General features: G+C 32.3%; 1 protein-coding gene across 4 annotated transcripts in view; it reads left to right on the top strand.

The window, feature by feature from the left end:
* The first annotated feature begins 1,052 nt into the window (after positions 1-1,052).
* brp (ELKS/RAB6-interacting/CAST family member bruchpilot) overlaps positions 1,053-21,817 on the top strand; it is a 43,584-nt gene continuing 22,819 nt past the window's right edge. For 2 of the 4 annotated variants that reach the window (XM_090115227.1, XM_090115229.1), the window contains exon 1: positions 1,116-1,365. In XM_090115227.1, coding sequence (XP_089971353.1) covers positions 1,243-1,365 — 123 coding nt within the window. In that variant the 5' untranslated portion in view covers positions 1,116-1,242. Of the gene's footprint in view, positions 1,366-21,817 lie in introns of all 4 variants that reach the window. The other 2 variants (XM_090115231.1, XM_090115228.1) reach the window with 2 other exon arrangements.

The following is a 21,817-nucleotide window of genomic DNA, read 5'->3' as shown; positions in this document are numbered from 1 at the left end:
AGCAAAATTTGTTATAAAGCGCTACAGCGCTGTTAGTGTCGCTCGGGAAAATGGGAATCTGAAAACCGGGTCTATTAATAGAACGAGTGACATATTTAAAAATGGAATGATTTTAAATATATAACCGTTATAGAATGGGTTTTTAAATTTATTAAAATAGAATAAGGAAGGGATCTACTACAAAATTAGACGTAGCGTAGGTGGAAATTAAATTCTGTTTTATATGATTTATAAAAATTAATGGAGGACGAATGAAAGATGGTTTATTAGCTAAAAAAATATTTTATATTGTAATATCATTCAGATTGCATTAAATGTAAGAATTTATTATTACATTATTTCTATATAAACAATATTTTATATAGTTACTATAAGGCAGTTTACGTTAATGGTTAAAGAACTTTATATTTTTATTATAATGAATTATGTAGCACATAAGCAATCAAGTTTTATTGATCATTATAATAATAGATAACAAATGAAGAACTTATTTTATAATTTATTAATTAGGCAATGGACACGCCCGGAACTATCAAAACTGTAAACCCTGAACCTCAAGTAGTTTCAGTAATCACTAAAATGTAGCCGTAACCGTCCACTACACCATTAAACTCGTAAATTACCATACATCAAAACACGAACGCATCCCGTACTCACACCAATTATAGATTAAAATCAGGAAAACAGCGACGACAGCGCTGCAAACGCCGACGCGCATGCGCCCCGCGTCACGATCGATGCTCCGGGCGTCCCGTCCAGTGTTCTCGCGCTCGCCGGCCAGTCCAGTGCACAATGCGTTCGAATTGAGGCGGGAAACACGTCAAACTGTATCTCCGCGAGTACGCCGGCGACGAGGAGCGGCCGCAGTGCCGAGAGGATTGGCGCCGGCAGGACTGGTCGGGCGCGAGGGGCCGCCTCCCGCAGGTGGACCGCAGCCCGTCCCGCCGCAGCCCTTACCTCGCGCGCGATGACGAGCCCTCCCCGGCCCCGGACGAGCGCGGCCGCTCGGCCTCCGCCGGCGCCCACCACCGGGCCCGGCCGCGGCCGCTGCGCTACCAGTCGCTGGAGCGGGACTACGACCGCTCCTACGCCCCCCCGCCGCCCCCGGAAGATGACTACTACCGACGCGAACCGCCCCCTCTATTCCTTGGAGAACTGCAATCACAAAATTCCGACCTGCAGCGGGAGCTGGGCAACCTCAAGAAGGAGCTGGAACTGACCAACCAGAAGCTGGGCTCCAGCATGCACAGCATAAAGACGTTCTGGAGCCCAGAGCTGAAGAAGGAGCGGGCGCTGCGGAAGGAGGAGAGCGCTAAATACAGCCTTATAAACGACCAACTTAAACTGCTCAATCAGGAGAATCAGGTCAGTAGATTTCTCAGTAAAGCGAGCGGGGGTTGTGTGTGGCAACATTTGTTGCACGGTTAATGTAGAGTAGGCGATAATAAGCCTTTTTCAGTTAGGATTTTGTGTGAAATCATACAATGCATAGTATTTGTCGGGTTATACGCCTGCCATTCGGCTTCGGCCGCTATACGCATGCTTGAAAACTCCTTCCATTGATGTCACGCTGATAGGTCAATGGGAGTACCTCTCGAGGTGGCCCAATTACGATATTTTAGCTTTAAAATCGATGAAGCGTGAACATTATGGGATCTACGGTATCGATAAATCGATTTGTATAATCACAATCGATTACTTTATGTTTTTTACTTACCATAACCTACAATTTCCTTATTCTTATCAAAATCAATTCTTTTAAAAGGTGTGGCTTGTTATAAATCTGGGAATTATTTCGAAAATAAAAAAAAGATTTCCTGATGTACAAGATACTTCTTATATTATATTTATACATACCTACGATCTACATAATCTATATACTTTGTAGATGATGCTTAAAATTAATTGATAATGAATGATCATAACCATAACATAATATAACCTCTACGAATAAAATCCTTTCTCATTAAATATATAATGATAACCTCTACGAATAAAATCCTTTCTCATTAAAATATAATTGCTGTCATATTTTATTGTATCTGCCTTACTCTACACCTACGCAGTTTTTCTAAAAGTATAGCACTTTTTGAGTAGGTAGATAATATAAAATTATATTTAAATAAAGACACAAGATATGGCGTAGGTGTACCAAATTACATTTCATTTATTTATGAACATGAATTAGATAAGTATTCGTTAAGTCCTTATTAATATTAAACATTTACTAGAGTTAGAGATAAACATTTAATTTAAAATTAAATGTTTATCTCTAACTCTACTTTATTACATATTCTTCAGTACCAAATAAGGTTATATTTTAGAGCAATTAGTCAAAGACAATGTACCATTCATAAACGTTCATATTAATTGTTTAAATTCTAAACTCGATATCAATTATATCATCCAAACCCTGCGAGACTTAGCATACACCTTTTTCATAGATAACCCTGAAAATTTAACTGCGAAGTACCTATTATAATTATTATAATATAATAATATTTCATAATAAAAAATATAACCCCTACAGACCATAAAGATTCGACCCAATACGAAAGTTCAACGACATTTCAAATAAAAACTACGAGTACAAGAACTACGCCTTGAAATATTCACGTTATGAAAATTCCACGGCAGGTATTGAGTGCAAAACATTAATTACTAAATGTTGAAGGCTCTTGAAGTTCGCTGAATGAATTCGCGAAATTGCTGACGTGCTTTGCCGTGCACATTTTTAAAGTTCTGTAGACTATAACTAGGAGATAGTTAAGAGGCGTGGTTTCGCTTGCGTTCAATAAAATTTTGATAAAAATTTACAAGTATTGGTATTAGTTTATAATAATTATCTGTTACTGTATTACATTATTTATTCAACAATTATTATTACATTATTTATTAAAATATTATAATATACAAACTAGATTTTGGTATGCAGGTGATAAAATTTCTTTAGTTTACTTTACCTGTTTTGTCGTAGAATATGAAAAAATCGTATCGCTGTAGTGTAATCTTATCTTGTCTTTTACACGGATCCATAAACCTACGCAAAAGAAACTCTCCAAAGAAAACTCTACCTAAAAAAATGTTAAATATTTGAAAAAAAAATTTAGAAACATTCAAATTATGAGTACATATTCCAGTTTGGACTTTGAACAAGAAAAGTAAAAATACATTTATTATTCTCAATGTATTTCGATTGTCAATCAAATATGTACTAGTTAAATAAAATTATCGAATATCACACAAAGACGAGCCTATATTTAAGTGCACTTCATATGATCATTAAGACCAATAAAATGATACAATCAGTCACCATACCATACAGAAAGTCAATGCCTTGTACTATAATGAGATCACTGTTACGTAACGATAAGGTAATATATAATGTACATACTTATTGTATATTAGGTATTGAACATACGTCAGCGATATACCTACGTTTATAGCTTGGGTACAATGTGCTTATACAAACTCAATTTTGAATGTAAATTCATATCTTCTAGTAGGGAATAGTAGCTTACTTTGGCGAAATGCTAGTGAAGATATTCATGAGTGTTATAAAGTCAAAATGTTTGAGTCGTTATTAATTAATTACTTAATATTGTCTAATATCTAATCTAGTATGGGTGGTAACTTACTTTGGCGATGAGGCTAGTGAAAATATTCATGATTGTAATCGTTTTCAATTACTTAATAGATATTGTAGAGACGTATAAGCAAGAAGTCCAAAACCATGATCAAATTGTAAGTCTTTTGGATTGGTCTTGATAGAGATAAAAAAGCAATAATTATTTTGTATGAGTTGTGATGAAAATATCATTATTCATATACTAGCGGTCCGCCCCGGCTTCGCCCGTGGTACATATTTACGTTTTCTCTACATAAAAACCATCCTCGTACTTCAAGGAATATAATAGAAAAGAATTATCGAAATCGGTTCAGCCGTTCACATGTGATGCCATGACAACGCGAAACGGGTGCAGACCCGCCGCCTTTTTATAGCTCCCGCCGCGAAGCGCGTCGAACGCGGCAACTGATACACAAAAATAATCCTTATGGCTGCATGATTCTGTATTCACGCGCGATGACTTATAGCGTATTTCATGTATAACTTTGGTGTTTCTACACCGATTTACATGATTCTTTTACTATAACCTGCCCAGGAGTATGAAGAATAATTGTGCCAAATTTGGTTAAAATCCGTCGTGTAGTTTTTGTTTCTATAACGAATATACAGACAGACAGACAGACAGACAGACAGACAGACAGACAAAAATTTTACTGATTGCATTTTTGGCATCAGTAGCGATCCCTTATCACCCCTTCATAGTTTTTTTTTAAATATATTTCATGTACAGAATTGGCCTCTCTACAGATTTATTATAAGTATAGATTTCCTGATGACACAGTTGATGATCAGATGCAATAATATGCATATATAATATGTTTCCACATACGGTAAAGCTAGCGAAAAATTAATTCATATTCCAATTTATAACAAGAAATGTTTAATCGTCTGCAATCCGCTCTCTTTAGACCAGAAAATATAAGGCGTTCGCAGATTTTTACAAAATGTTTCATATTGTACATAATTTTTATCTTATCTGATATGGAAAGAAAGATCATTTATTTGACTCCACAAAATTGCAATAAACACGATTAGCACACAATGCAATTATACATATATATATATATATATATATATATATATATATATATATATATATATATATATATATATATATATATATATATATATATATATATATATATATATATATATATTTATGCTTGTTACAAAGCATCTTGTGATTTTTACTAAGTCTCGAGTTATTCCATAATTAAGTATGATGAAAACGTCTCCTTAACTTATGGAGCTCTCATTAAAATGAGTGCCAGGATCTAAAGCAATATTGTATGTATAAAACCTTTTTAGGTCATGAGTTTAGCCCAAGCAATTACTATGTTATTTCTTTAACTAGAGATTTATGACTATTTCTTTCTTAGCCACAAGAAGCCTATTTTTGACACGCTTTTATAAGCTTCACTTGTATGTTTCTATGTAAACGACTCCTAGATTCAATTTTGACCCACCTTAAACGGACACATTTAATTCATACTTTGTACTTTTATCAAGGATCGATGACCATACAATAATTTCATCAGTTTGAGCATGCTTTTTATTGTTTTTAAGCATATTTATTCAGGTTTCCGCCCGCGGCTTCGCCCGCGCAGTCAAAGAAAAACCCGCATAGTTCCCGTTCCCGTGGGATTTACGGGATTGCGTCATTTTCCCGGGATAAAATGTCTATGTCCTTTCTCGGGTCTCAAAATATCTCCATACCAAATTTCATGAAAATTGGTTCAGTAGTTTAGGCGTGATTGAGTAACAGACAGACAGACAGAGTTACTTTCGCATTTATAATATTAGTATGGATTATTGATATCGCAACCTAATACGTGAAGATGTCACAAGTAAAATCAATAAAATAAAACTATTAATGTAATCGGATTCCTGTCACTATCGGTTCATTTACAACGCTTCAAACGTTCACCTCGATAATCTAGTATTAGATACTATTTTGAATATCATGGAGAATTCCAAGAATTGTCTATCAATTCTTCTGCTTATAACTATTTATAAGGAGAAAAATTGGTTATAAACATCAAATTATACCCATTTTATTCCGCTTTTATTATTAAAAGAAATATACTTAGCAAACCAAGAGAGGTATCTGTTTTTGACAGCCAATATAGATAATCGATTGTAACCTTGTTATTTAGATTTCTATATTGTAATATTTATCCTGTAAAAGAATTAAGCATTATTGTGCGTTATTTTCATGAAGATACTCCAAGTTAATATTTTGTAAGTAAATTGAAAACATTAGTTAAAATTCAATTCACATCTTTTTCACAGATCAATTTCCTAAATATAGAGCTTAATGTAGAGCTTATTTTAATTAACACTAAGGTGAAGTCCCGTGTTGTTTATATTGTGAATCTTTATCATATAAGGTTTGTCAAACACAAAAAAATACCCGCCCTATCGCACAATTTCGAACATCAAGACAATACGAACATCAACTATAATATTACAATATCATTGTTCAAGCAAAAATAGCTACTAGAATATAAATGAATCTGCGAATGTGGCTTACAATTGTGAGCCTGCAATGCGCTGAAAAATTTTTCATTTGGTGTCGCGTACAGAATCTTTGATTTGAATACTTGGTTACTATACATTTTATATAACAGATAACGTAGATATTTTTGTTATAAAATTAACAACGGAATTTAGAATTAGGTAAGGTAGTATTGATCGGCTGTTTACATGATTATATATCGTATATAAGATATATTATTATAACTTTAAAGTCTTATAATACCTACCGATCAGAAAACAAAACAAAAATATTTTTTTAGGAATTTTATTAAGACAACATTATTCACTGCGCAAAATATGTCAGCAAGTTACAACCCTATTAAACTTCTTCTTTTTCTTTTTTAAAAAGCATAACTCTGCAGAATAGCCTTCCGAAGTTCCGAACCGGTAGTAAAAAATTGTTTTTCTGACGATTGTTAAGTACTTCAGAAGTTTATTTGATTAAATATAAGAGTTTGAAACGAATCGTTTAAAAATAAAAAAAGTATAATATGGCAAAGGACCACATCCATACAGACAAGTCATTACTGTCAAATTTGACATTTAATTTTCCGCATAACCTAGAAAAGGAGGGAATTAGTGATTGGTGCTTAAACATAACTGTCATAAATAAGCTATTATTCATAATAAGCACACTTCATTTTACTACCGAACATTATTTCGTTCAGTTGTTTTATCGTTCTGGAGCAGAAATAACCTTCTTGTTAGCTAAAATTGCTTAATAGAGCGATAATTGGCTAGCATTAAAACATCAATTTTGGCAATAAACATAGCTCTCACATTAATATTAATACAAAATCGCAGGAATATTGTACCAGTTGGTATTAATAGAGTAGTATTTATATGGCAGATAAATAGCAGTCAAAACGACAAAAACTGTATCTAAACTAAATATTATAAAGCTGAAGAGTTTGTTTTTTTTTTTGATTGTTTGAACGCGTTAATCTCAGGAACTACTGGTTCGATTTTATAAATACTTTCGGTGTAAGATAGCTCATTTATTGATAGGCTATATTATATCATCACGCTAAGACCAACAGGAGCGGAGCACTCCCCCGGGCATAGCTATTGTAACTATACATACATGAAAATATTCATTAAACGCCAAATATTATCGCAGAACAAAAGATCTTGGCAAAGGTTTTTTTCTGAGTCTACAGTATAATTTATTACTGTTCCTATTTTAAGGAAGTTTGGCATAAAATAGGCTTTAGACCTATATCCTATTGGCATATTTCCAAAGGATGAAGATAAAAATTTCAGACGCCATACTTCGTCTAGACTGTAGCCTAGATATAGGTTTACATTGTATCTGTTCTAGGCATTATTTAAATATTAAGTAAATGGAATTTCTTGGTAGAGGTATTCTTTTCAAAGGACCACCCTGGCCGTTTAAATATAACATGAAGTACTTACCTATAAAATTTGATTTCATATGAAATAATAAACTACCTACTGCGTAATTTTATCCATATTTTAATTTTATTTTAAATATTCTAAATACTCTAACAAAATAGAAGTTCACAGGTCACGCATTACCATTTGCTTTATTTTTACACATAATATTTTTAACAAATCTTTAAAAGCCCCTTATTTAGCCCAAAATATTAATTATCATATCAATTCACAATTTAAATAGCATTTACTCTGTACAGCGTCTTCTGCCACTATTATGTTTAAACCAAGAAATATTTATTCACCCAAGACCAAATACTTATATTAACACCAGCGAATTACAACCCCGTTCAAAATAAGCCATAATTTTATAATATTACAAATTGTTCTCCTGTTTTTATCCTTATTAAGATATCTCTTGAATTTACTCGAAGAAAATACATTTGTTCAAACAAGAACAAACGAGAGCGACCTAAATAAAACTGCGTCTAAGTTTATAACAGAACATTTATTTGTTCTGAATAACTTTAGGAAAATCGCTGGAGAAACTTATCTTTTCTTATTTCAAAGAGATTTCTGCAAGCAACATTGTATGAAGGATACAGGATGTAAATCTATACTAATATTATAAAGCTGAAGAGTTTGTTTGTTTGTTTGAACGCGCTTATCTCAGGAACTACTGGTCCGATTTGAAAAATTCTTTAGGTGTTAGATAGCCCATTTACCGAGGAAGGCTATATGCTATATGTCATCACGCTAAGACCAACAGGAGGGGAGCCACGCGGGTGAAACTGCGGGGCGCGGCTAGTGTTATCATAAAGTTTGATCTAACTTTATAAAAATAACGAAATAAATCAATCACGAGTCGATTTTTAGACTTTTTTTAAACTATTTACAGACTATTGGATTTGAAAAAGGAACGTCGTTGGCTCTTATTTTTTAATCTATGGAAACAAGAGCTTTTTTTTTAATTTAAAGCGCGCATAGGAAATGAATCATTACTGGTTTGCGTAATTTTATTTTACACTATATGCATCTACATCGGTTTAAATAAATATAAACACCTACTTAGTGATTTTCGTTTTTTGGTTTTTAACCGGAAAAAAGGTTATCAATTCGACAAGTATATTTTAATATGTATTTTTTATAGTAATTAAATTACCATAATTTTATTACCTTGTATGGTATAATGACGACTACAAAAAACACATTATTACAAGAACTTAAAGTAAAAAGAACACTTTAAATTCCTTCTACGTTTTACACAGATAATATATTAAACTGTTCTATAATATATATCCTTCCACTCCTTCGTTCAATTTGGCAAAGGTTTTTACTTAACCTGTGGTAAGCCAGTTTTGGCGCGAAGCCAGCTCGCCATGACAGGTAGCTGGTAGCTCAAAATGCAGACCTGTTGACTGAACAGCCTGAATCACTAATGAGTTGATAAACGGATTGTTAAATGCTTTTTATCTTTGCGGCTATTGTTCACGCAACGTCTTGTTATAGTAATTAATCGTTCTGAAATCCTAATCTAACAACAAGGTTTAAGGGCCGATTTTTCAATGCTCGGTTAAAACTTATCCGTCCAATAAAGTATTACACGATAATATTAAAATGTCACGTAAACTGTCAAATACGGGCAATTAGAATACGTTTTTAAAATGGTAGTTTTATACATTATTCGACGAATAAGTTGTATCCAAGGATTGAAAAATCAGCCCTAAATGAAGCATTTAAACATGTTTAAAACTCAAACATTTATTTATTCAATGATACTTCTTCTAGAAGGTTTTTTGGATCGTGATAACATATTTTTAACATATTACCACCGATTCGGAAAGCAGTATCTATGGAGAAGAACCGGCAAGAAACTCCAAAGTAGTTTAAGAGTAGATCCGTAGTACCTAACAGTAGATGTTTGATCATTGATGCAGTGTCTTTAATCGAGATACCAAATGGGTCTAGGTAAAATTTTCTTGGAGGCAGATCATGTTTTCCACTTAGATTAAACAAGACTACAATAACTATGTATTATAAAAGTTAATCCTATGTTATATATGTACTACTTAAAAACATCGGAATATCAATCAAAATACAAATTTTAAACACGTTGATAAAAAAGCGATTTCTAATTTAGAAAGTACCTGCACGTAGACCTTAAAGCTACAGCCTACAGCGTAGACATGCAGCTACAGCCTACAGCGTAGACATGCAGCTACAGCCTACAGCGTAGACATGCAGCTACAGCCTACAGCGTAGACATGTAGCTACAGCCTACAGCGTAGACATAGGCGTAGCACTCAAGTTGTATTGTTCTTTTATTTCGTATCTCTTACATTTTCATATCTTTTTCTTATCCGTAACAGTACATTAATTTTGCCTTGTAATAATTTCACATATTTTTCTTTTACATTAGTAATAGTAATATTATTAATATAAGTACGCAAATGTGAAATGTGTACACACAATCATTCATAAACATGAATGAAAATCAATTACCCTCAAAATAATGTTCGTAATATATTGCCATATAATTTCAAACTTTATTATAATCCGAAATTTAAATAAATCCCCTCTAATACCTTTTTAATCCAGTCAGACGTCTTTAATCAAAAAGGAGAAATCTCAATCTCTTTGAAACACAAAACCTCGGCAGGCTTTGTGAATTACGTAACAAATTTCCGATTCATTGATCTCAGATATAAAACCTCTTACTTTAATAAGGGATTCCAGACACAGAATGTCCTAGTTTTCTAGCCTATAGCGATAATAGGGAACGAGTAACTTAATACTGTTTTATCAAACGTGTTTTGTTTTTTTCGGTATACATTAGATACGACATTTTTTTAACTATGTCGCTATGATGGAGTGAATTACGTATTTTAATCTCTACATGTTTATTTAACAATTATTTTTAGCGTCCTACGAGCTTTTAAGGTTATGAATCATAAGCGCCTAAAAGCAGCGTATAAAGTAAAACAATTGTTAGCTTAAATAGTTCTTTGTTTGAACATTCACGAATATCACTATAATAATTATCTTTGAATATTTTTATACCGTTTTTTAATTTAATTACTATAATACGTAATAAAATTAAAATTAGTAGATAGTATTAACTTTAATATATTTGTTTCCAATGAACGTAAAATAAAACTACATATTTCGAAAACAATGCGATCTTCGTTAAACTTTAGTAAAACAAAAGTATTTAAATTCTTAAAACCATTGTTTGCTTTAATTAAATAGCGTAATCTTTTTCCGTGGTTTCAAAGAGCAAAACTCGTAATTTCAGAACCGTTGTACAAGAATTCTCATTTCATGTTAGTACATACGAAAACCAAGATTACGTTGGAATAAATTTGGATTACATACTTCGCGCTTCCCGTGATATTAAAGTTTCCTTCGCGGAATAACTCGGCGATCATTTTAGAACGTCTATCTAGAATGTTCTAGTGAATTCTTGGTAAAATATTGATTTCGCCTTGCCTTAATATAGTTTTATGAGCTTCAAGTGTTGAAGCTACTAATTTAATTCATTTGAACGTATTTGATTAATTATTTATTTGTAGGTAAATCGTTAATAGGTAGCTACATTATTCGCTAAAATAACATCAATCAAAACAATATTACCATCACATTCAATCTCAAAAATTGAATACCGTATAGAATAAAATACATTACAGTCCGAATTATCTAAATTTTCAATTTGATTAAAAATTAATGTTATAAATGTTATAAAAATTGATAATTCGTAAACTGATTTACGTTAAAAATTGGTACGAGTTAAATAGTCTTGTAATCTTGTTTTAAAATTATGGGAAGAGTATTTATAGATTAGATAAAATTAAAACAGGAGTTGGACATAAAAATAGGTGCGAAATATAACTTATCTGAAAGGCTTTATCATTTAAAGGTCCTTTACCTTTATTAAAAACTAGCGTCCCACTTGGCCTGAGACTCGCCACTCCAATTAATTCAAGTTTAATATTTTATAGTCTGTACTCACTATTTCTTTTTTATTTTTTAAACTGAATGTGTCTGAAAAATGTTTGCATACCTAAATATTATGTATGTCATTATAAAAACAAGTTCAATTTGAATTCGGAATACGTTGATTATTATTTTTAATTGTTGTTTGTTGTACATACTGTAAATAATTTCAAAAATTATTCAATACTAGCTTTCCGCCAGCGGCTTCGCACGCGTAGTCATAGAAAAACCCGCGTGGTTCCCGTTCCCGTGGGATTTTCGGGATAAAACCTATCATATGACCTTTCTCAGTTCTCAAGCTATCTCTCTACCAAATATGAAGTAAATCCATTCAGTTCTTTTTGAGTTTAGCCCGGACATACAGACAAACAAACAAAAACTCTAAAAACTATATTCTTGGCTTCGATATCGTTTGTAGATCACATCCAAGTATTTTTTTTTTAAACATTTAATATAAAGTTTTGACTTTCCTACAATTAACCTATACCTACGTATAGAATAGATACCTATCTGCATTTAATAGAAAATCGTTGTCTGAATGTCCCCCTGGAATCACAAAGCTTCCTATCAAAGACAAAATTGAAACCCTCGTATACATTCTAACCAACTAATCCACAAACGAATATTTCACATACAGTTACAATATTAAGGTCAGATACTCACTAACGCAATCACTGGTCCCGAGAGAATCACTAGTACAAAGCTAGTATAGTATTATCTTTGGAATAACTAAACTTCAGTTAATTGGTACTCTGAATGACTCATAGATTAAACTGAGATTAACTGATGTTTTTTTCGTGTGTTCTTATGAAATTAAATCCTATGAACGGCGTGATTATTTTTATTGAAAAAGTAATGGTTAAGAAAGAGATTTGATTAGGTATAGAGCTGACAGTTAGCGGATATAATATCAAATATAATATTCTATTCTATACATTTATTATAGGCATATGTTGTTTACTTGTTTTTTTATTATTTGAGATAAACAATAAAACTAATATGCAAACATTTATTACCTAATTCAAATAGACTTCTTTTAGAAGAACTTTGAATTGTTTTAATGCATAGTTATGTACGTTTCGGATAGAGTCATGAATTAATTCGTGCTTTATTAAACTTACTTCTTATTCTTTAACAGTAGAAACAAGAAAAAAATATACAATACTCACCTTTAAGTATTTCACTATCTTATAGCCATTATTATAACATTTCAAAGCATGCGAAACATCTGCTTTTGAGATAAATATGTGGATTAAAATAGCCCGGTTAGATCACAGGCTAAAAATAAGAGACGATCAGCTGTGAGATATAAACAGTATGGGACTAAGTAATGAAAGAATATATAAAACTAGCTGCGCTCCGCGGTTTCAACCTCGTGGCTCCACTTCTGTTGGTCTTAGCCTGATAATATATAGCCTATAGCCATCCTCGATAAATGGGCTATCCAACACCGAAAGAATTTTTCAAATCGGACCAGTTGTTCTTGAGATTAGCGGGTTTAAACAAAGACACACACTCTTCCGCTTTATAATATTAGTACGTAGTATATTATTATTAGTCTGTGATATTAGTATAGATATATAATAAAAAGTTATAATTTTTAACCTTTGACAAATATAGAAAAGGTACTAGAAAAAATATTGAGATACTAATAATTGTGTTCCGTAGTTGCCGCGAAAAAAACCAAGGACAAAAGTTATTCTGTTGCTTATAATATGTGTGATTCTAGTATATAAGTTACAACACATAAAATATATCTAATAAATTATATGAAACCAGAGTTGAAGTATTTATTGGAAGATATTCAATATCGTAATTAAATTGGCATGTTACAATTAATTAATGGTTTACTTGCGACTTGACTCTTCTTAGTGTGGTCGATTATAACTATCACGCTCAAGGATTAAAAATAATACTTAAATTATTAATGAGAATAAAATTCAAATAAATAGAATTTCAAAACAGATTTGAACAAATCCCGCCTCATTTTGGAATTATGTTTATCGTTTAAAAATATACCTCATAGTCCGGGATACATCGCCCATTTTTGCAAGTGATTACTATCAAGCTAATTTTTCGTGAGTAGCTTTATTTTGATGAGATGCCCAATAATTTCATGTACGAAACTCTCGATTGTGGTAGCTACCAGAGGAAACAAGGATAAAATATTTTGATTTGATGGTTCTCAAATATTAATTACTAACTGAATGTTTTTTTTTGTTCAATCTCAAGATAATTATCTAAATTATTCGAAAAAATATTTGTCCTACAAAATCTATGGTTTGATCAAAGAGTCCCCCTTTCCAATGTGTATCGATAACGAAGTCATCATAAATGATTACTAACCAGCTGATTTTTTTATTTTCACTTATTTAATACTTATATAATTCAACAGACATATTGTCCTACAAATTGCGTAATAAATATTTGAGAACCGTCAAATCAAAAATTTTTATCCTTGTTACCTCTGTAAGCTACCACAATCGAGAGTTTCGTACATGAAATTATTGGGCATCTCATCAAAATAAAGCTACTCACGAAAAATTAGCTTGATAGTAATCACTTGCAAAAATGGGCGATGTATCCCGGATATATTGAAGGTGTTAAACTAATTATGATCAATTTATATTAAAAAATTATATATTAAAAATTATATATCCTTAACATTTTCGAAATCACATTAAAATTTCTTATAGATTCAGCAATTTCTACAACTCTGTCACTAAAATACCTACACTCAGGTTTCAAACATATCACCTTCAATCTAAAAGCTTTATAAAAATCTTAGTATCCTTATCCTACGGGAGAAATTATCCTGATGGTTTCATACGTGTTAACAAAGCGCTGGCAATCGAGGATATTGTAGTTGGGTAAAACCCGGTGGGAATAACTTCTGTATCAAGCTAGAATACTCCTATATGTTAAAGTACGTAGCAACTATTTAGTAACCTGTGCTAATGAAATGAAAAAATGAAATGAAACAACGTTTATTTATTTATTTATATTTTGTTTGTAGGATATATTATAACACTAGCTTTCCGCGCGGCTTCGCCCGCTTTTAGAAGCCTTAACAAATTATAAACTAAAACTTTCCTCAAGAAGCACTCTATCTATTAAAAAATCTTACAAAGTCTGTTGCGTAGCTTTAAAGAATTAAGCATACACAGGGACGGATAAACAGCGACAGCCACTTTATTTTATACTTTTGAGTTGAGTGAGAAATTTATTTATATGAGAGATGAATTAAAGTTCATATCTATCTATCATATTATAGATAAGAATAGGATACACTTAGCGCCATATTGTGACGTCATAGCTGTCAATTCAAAACAATTTATAATACAGTGAAACTTGGTTAAGTGGGACCTGGATAAGTGAGAAACCTCCATAACTGGAACTCATGCTGAGGTCCCAACACTTTGGCACTGAATTACCTCTGTTAGTGGGGCGAAGTAAACCTGTATATCTGGGATTTGTTCTTTCGATTTATCATCATAGTTACCTCTATAACTGAGACAGCGAGTAAATTTTATATGCTTACACCTCTGTAACTGAGATAACATTGCTTGTTTACTCATTCTTATTCTACACACAAATTCCACACGTAAATCCAAGTACGTATTAAGTACAAATTTTGAGCTTCAATTACCTTCAGTTTTAGTTTCGCTTTACTATCGTACAGATGTTTATTTGAAAAATGTCAAAACGAAAGCTACAATCCTTATCATTACGTGAAAAACTGAAGTTAATTAATAGAACCCTCTGTAAATGAGATAGATATTTATTTATACCTGTATATCTGAGACACTGGGTAAGTGGAATACCTCTATAAGTGAAACGACATTGCAGGTCCCTTGATGTCTCACTTAACCAGGTTTCACTGTAATAGCAATAATATAACGCTTCAATAACGTTTGCAATTATAAGCCATTTCAAATGGCAGTATACCTATGTGAGAAAAAATATTGTATAGTATTTGATTTGATATGTAATAAGAATTTAAATACTATAAAATGAATCGTTTATATTATGTGCAAAAAGGGTCTAAGCAAATCGTAATTTTCAAATTTCATTTAACAACTAATACTCCAGGTTGCCTGGTAGAGATTGCTGTTTAGCAATAAGGCCGCCTTTTGTACAAATGATGCCTTTTTGTGATATTGTTCTTTTTTTCTGCTTTGTCCATTCATGTTTGTACAAAGAAGTATAATAAATAAATAATAAAACTTATTATCATTCCTATTCTTAGTTGTATCGCATAGTACCTACTATTATGTCACAGATTATATTATAAACGTGAAAGTTTATGAAGATGGATAGATGTTTACAAATATGATGGATGATACTTTTTCACCGCCTGATCAATCTTGTAGTATCAAAATTCAGAGATACAGAATTCCCAATCACCGTTGTACTTTTACGATACGATAAAAGAATTTAATGTTGCCATAAAAAATATTGCGAAACGCGGTATCACCGATTGGCTATACGCTGTGGTTAGAGGACGCAATAAACGCTTTATGGAGAATCATTGAAATTTTAGAATTAAATATTTTAAACCATTGTTTTAGCATACAAAGTAGGTATGAATCATTCGATTATCTCTAAACCGTAAATTATTGAATTTTTTTTAAATATGTATTGCAGTATCTTGTTATATTATTTCAACAACTATAGAACTAAAAAAAAAATAAATTCTGACAATGTTGCTTTAATTTCCGTTCTTTAAGACTTAGGTTTCAGATTAGAAATTAAATTAACTAACTCCAATTTCATTTCTCATGTCTATTTATAAACTGGCAACACAGAAACGTCAAGTGCACTTTTTTAATTTCAACGGCCATTAGGATCACAAATAAGAAATAGGCACGATTGAATGGTTGCGTAACCGGTTGTACTATTTTGGGGCGATCAATGACGCGCGCGGCTAGCGCCATCTGTAGGGTGGTACTACTAGCGTACTAATAAATGTCCCGGTTATTGTTGCGATTTTATTTTTGATTTCATATGTTATAAGTTTAATTGCTATTTTTAATGAACAATGGTATCTTAATTAAGATTGAAAAAATAACATTAACGTAATTCGCTTTCTATAAGAACAATAGATTTGTAATCACAATGCTTATCCAAAATATTTCATTTCGTTTATTAGACTCTAATTATATTATAATCCTATCAAGGTACAAATGGAACAATAACGATAGAACATCAAAGGAGATATCATGAGATATCATGTTAGGTTTCCTATTAAAATCAAATTAATTAAAAATATCATTATCTAATCCGCAAAACGTGGATTGCCATCGATTAATGAACGATTAGCATGCTAATTCCTTGAATATTTTACTATGAGCCTCTTATATGTCTGTGTTTAGAAGTTTTTAAATTAATGATGCAAATACAGCTCACCACATTTGCACTATATTTGGCAAACAGATGGCTTGTAACATAGATATTTTAGTCCCGGTTAATGAAAATGTTAAATTTTAGAGATGCAGAAGCAAAATGTCTGTCTATTTATTAAAATGTAGAGTATTATTTAGTATTATTTATTGTATCTAGTATTTTCCATATCTTTATAAAATATTATCACATCATAACATAAATAAATTAATGTTTCTAAAGTAATTCAATGTAAAATACTCGTACTCAAAACGTTACTACAGGAAATTCCTGTACTAATATAGCGTCTAATATAGACTTTATATTATCTCGGTAAATACAGTTCTATATTAGTGTACAAAAGCACTACACATTTCACAATTACCTAAATATTTGAGAGTAGAGCTTCCATTTTCACCTACTGTCAAATAGTATCTTCAAGTTTATTCGGGTCAGCGTCCGCCATCTTAGTTTAAAGTGGCAATTCAGCGCCTCTACAGACTGCACAAACCGAGAATAAGGCAAGGAAATCCTTTTATTAACGGGCAACACTGAGTTTTGCCACTTTGAAGTAAGTGTTGACGGAAAAAAATCTTTTGAGTCTTTTGAATGCTATACGTATATTATTATGTATATTTAGAAGTATGCTATTGTTAAAACTATGAATGAATGAAACTCCGATTTAAAATTTAATGACATTAAGAATATATTAAACGCTTAGTATAAACTCTACGATATTTTTATTCAATGTCTCTAATAGTAAAGTAAATGTTAAAATTATGAATTCAACATTTCTTCAAAAACAACACATCATACAACCTGCTCATAAAATTACGAGAATCAGTACCTACCTATTATAATAATAATATATTTTCTAACGACATTCTTGGAGATACCTACTCCATCTTTGTTAAAAGCACTTTATCATCACTACATAGTATAAAACAAAGTCGCTTTCCCTGTCCCTATGTCCCTATGTCCCTATGTCCCTTTGTACGCTTAAATCTTTGAAACTACGCAACGGATTTTGATACGGTTTTTTTTAATAGATAGAGTGATTCAAGAGGAAGGTTTATATGTATAATAACATCCATTAAATAGTGGAAAAGTACTGTTATTTTTGAGATTTCTAATGTGATGTCGTAAAAAATTACATTTTCTCCGCTTACATTGCAAACGCAGGCTAAACCCTACGAGTTTTATCAAAATAATGTACTAAGTATTATACACATTGAAAAGATCTACAGAAAAGTCCGCGATGGTATATGTCTATCTCTTATGGATAACCCACAATAACTTTTTTTTGTCATTTACTTTTTACGACAAATAATGGCAAATTTTCGATGCGATTTTAACCAATACAGCATTAATCCTTAACAAATTAAATACCTTGAATACATTGTTCATTTAATATAGATCTATATGACCCTTTACACCGTATGATTTAAGTGAATATTTTCGAAGATATTACAGATTTAAAAATTGCGGGACGTAGCGTTTGCGGCGGTACCGGCCGGCCGCCCGGCTATCTATTTTATACCCGTGCGAAGCCGGAGCGGGTCGCTATGTTTTTATATACAACGTTCACAGTTTTTCTGTAGTGTATTTAGTATCAGCATTGCACCCGTGCGAAGCCGGGGCGGGTCGCTAGTTATACAAATATACACACTCGACTTAGAATACTAACACGAAATACGGCTTTGAGAAGATTATAAATTAATCCATAGAGAGATAAAATGTTTAATCAGGATTTATAATAATTACTATGATCGTTCAGTGGTTGATATTCAATCTTCTCATTCTATCGACTCTCACCGCAAAATATAAGAATAGAATTAACTATTCATTCGACTATAAAAACGATTTTTGAAGTAAAACTTCTTTATCGGGGTTGTAAAAAAATTTAGTGTAACATTTTTTCGTTACGCGCCATCTTTTTCTTATCCCTACCACGCGTGATTCGACGTCTTTTTGTAAAGTTGCATATACATAGTAAATTATTTTTTGAAAAATAAAGTCATAAAGAAGATTCACTTCTTACGTATGTACACTAGTACACGCACACATTTTTTTAAATAAAGTTGTATAAATTGCAACATTCCCATTTATCCAGTCTACAAAAGATACTTAAAATTTCTAAATGAATATGTGCCGAGCACAAAAGTCAAAAAAGTTATAAAGATATATAAAGATACCAAAATCGTCGCCTTACTTACTCCATGACGCGACGGTATTGCCATGATGCGACCTTGAAATTTTACTCTCAACGCGCCTAAAGAAGTTTCACTTCAAAAACATGCTTATATAAAACACAAAAACCAATGCCAATCATTTCATTGGTCGGGAAACGAATAAATATCTAATACAACCTTCGTTTCGACATTTCAGGAAGTGTTATATTAATGTTTAACGAAGCCCTTGAAAATATCGACAAATAAAATTCGGCAGAGGGGAGGTTATTTAACGAACTTATAACGAATGACGCTCGTGAGGTTAATGACAATTATTCGTATGTTGAAGATAATGACGACACTATACAAATACAACCAGAAGGGAAACTTCATACAACACGTTCGAAATGGCTCACGCACACAAGCAAGCGTGTTCAAATTGTTATAATACCCTTACGCGATTCTCGTAAAAACGCTTGCTTGTGTGCGTGAGCCATTTCGAACGTGTTGTATGAAGTTTCCCTACTGATTATAATGACTATGTTTAAGATTACCTATGATTGTATTCGTGTTATAACACGTTATAACACATCTATAAATAGATGTCACTATCCATAATTCGACTGTTATTTTGTTGTATAACTGAAGCTTTTAATCATAAAGTTGAAGTTGGCTATAACATTTTGCTTTGTAATTTTCGTTCATATAATATGTTGGTATTTATTAAAATTAACAAATTTCAACATATATTACGCACATGCGTTACCTCACCTTACTAATTTAATTACCTTATCAATTTAATTTAGTTCTTATAAATAAAAACCTCTTATCAATGGTCATAATGTTATTTATTTCAGATAAATGTAATATCCATATTATTGTTAGAATAGACCTTAAAACTATGTATGTACTTATATAATTAACTAGCGGTCCGCCCCGGCTTCGCCCGTGGTACATATTTACGTTTTCTCTACATAAAAACCATCCTCGTACTTCAAGAAATATAATAAAAAAAGAATTATCGAAATCGGTTCAGCCGTTCTCGAGTTATGCGCTTACCAACACATTTTACGATTCATTTTTATAAATTTGTATATAAGATAATTATTTTTTATTGAAAGATAAGGAATACAATTCCATGTCTTTCATCATGTAGGTATATTAAAAGTCTTGTACCGCCTTTTTAAAAATTGAAAAATTCAACGTCATCAACTCATCCTTCATAGAAAATTGTTAGCAATTTTTGAATCGATTCTCCTTCAACGCACGAGCTTTTAGCTCGAATTCACAGCGAACATTGAAAATAGTTTTCATTGTTCCACATGTGATACGGCAAAAGCCTTTTTGTTTCTTCCGGCGAAATTGCTGTTGCTATGAAAATATTGTTGTTTCCGCTTGCCTGTTCCCGGTATTGTGTTTTAGTAATGAATTGAATTTCGAAAACCAATTTTTATTGTATCAATTTTGTTTGAATGGCGCGGGGATTACGTTACGGTTGGTGTTCTTTCAAAACACTTGCAGGAACTTGTATTATATTTTCTATTTCTATAAATTATAAAGTTAAGTATATAATTTTCAGCATTTATCACTTTCAAGGTAATAACGTTTACTGCAATAACTAACAACTGTAGAAAGATTTGTGACCAGTATATAGATTACTAGCTTTCCGCCCGCGGCATCGCCCGCGCAGTCAAAGAAAAACCCGCAAAGTTCCCGTTCCCGTGGGATTTCCGGGATAAAACCTATCCTATGTCCTTTCTCGGGTATCAGAATATCTCTATACCAAATTTCATGCAAATTGGTTCAGTAGTTAAGGCGTGATTGAGTAACAGACAGACAGACAGAGTTACTTTCGCATTTATAATATTAGTATGGATTTATTACTAATATTATAAAGCTGAAGAGTTTATTTGTTTGAACGCGCTAATTTCGGGAACAACTTGGTCGATTTTCAAAATTATTTCGCTGTTAGACAGCCCATTTATCAAGGAAGGCTATATATTATTATCACGTTAAGACCAAGAAGAGCGAAGCAATGCGGGTTAAACCGCGGGGCACAGCTAGTGTTTAATAAGCAGAACATAAAGTTCTAGAACAAAAATTATATTAACTTATACCTATGCTATATTCAAAGCTTACTTCTAAATAACAATTACTATTCCTTATAAGCCTGCCTTTCATCAACATGAAATCCCCAAAGCATCTTATTTCTCACGAGAGACAATTCCAAACCTCATAAGTACGATGACATCATTGCTCTAATAGCGTCGTGTAGGCGGATAGACCATATCTATGAACTGCAGACTGGATTAATACTAACTACTAAACGTTTGAATTTATTGATGGCTTTGGTAGGTCTGTTTGAAATACCTTGCAGGAAATGTTATACGATTTTGTATTTATGTTCTAATTATAAATATACGATATGATCCGTAATACCCTATATATGTACTAGCTTCGCTTCGTGGTTTCACCCGCGTGACTACGCTCCTGTTGGTCTTAGCGTGATAATATATCACAGCCTTCCTCGATAAATAGGCTATCTAACACCGAAAGAATTTTACAAATCAGACCAGTAGTTCGCTGAGATTAGCGCGTTCAAACAAACAAACTCTTCAGCTTTATAATATCAAGTAGAGATAGGAGGCCCGTGTCCCAGCAGTGGGAAGATAATGGGCTAATGTTAATAGGCCGTAATCAGACAATATGT

This window comes from Colias eurytheme, chromosome 22, assembly GCF_061535395.1.
Source record: "Colias eurytheme isolate Ceu_HAF_F1 chromosome 22, ilColEury1 Martin Lab GWU primary, whole genome shotgun sequence".
Classification (NCBI taxonomy): Eukaryota; Metazoa; Arthropoda; class Insecta; order Lepidoptera; family Pieridae; genus Colias; species Colias eurytheme.
Note: the sequence above shows the minus strand (reverse complement) of the source record. Positions and strands in the feature narration are given on the sequence as shown.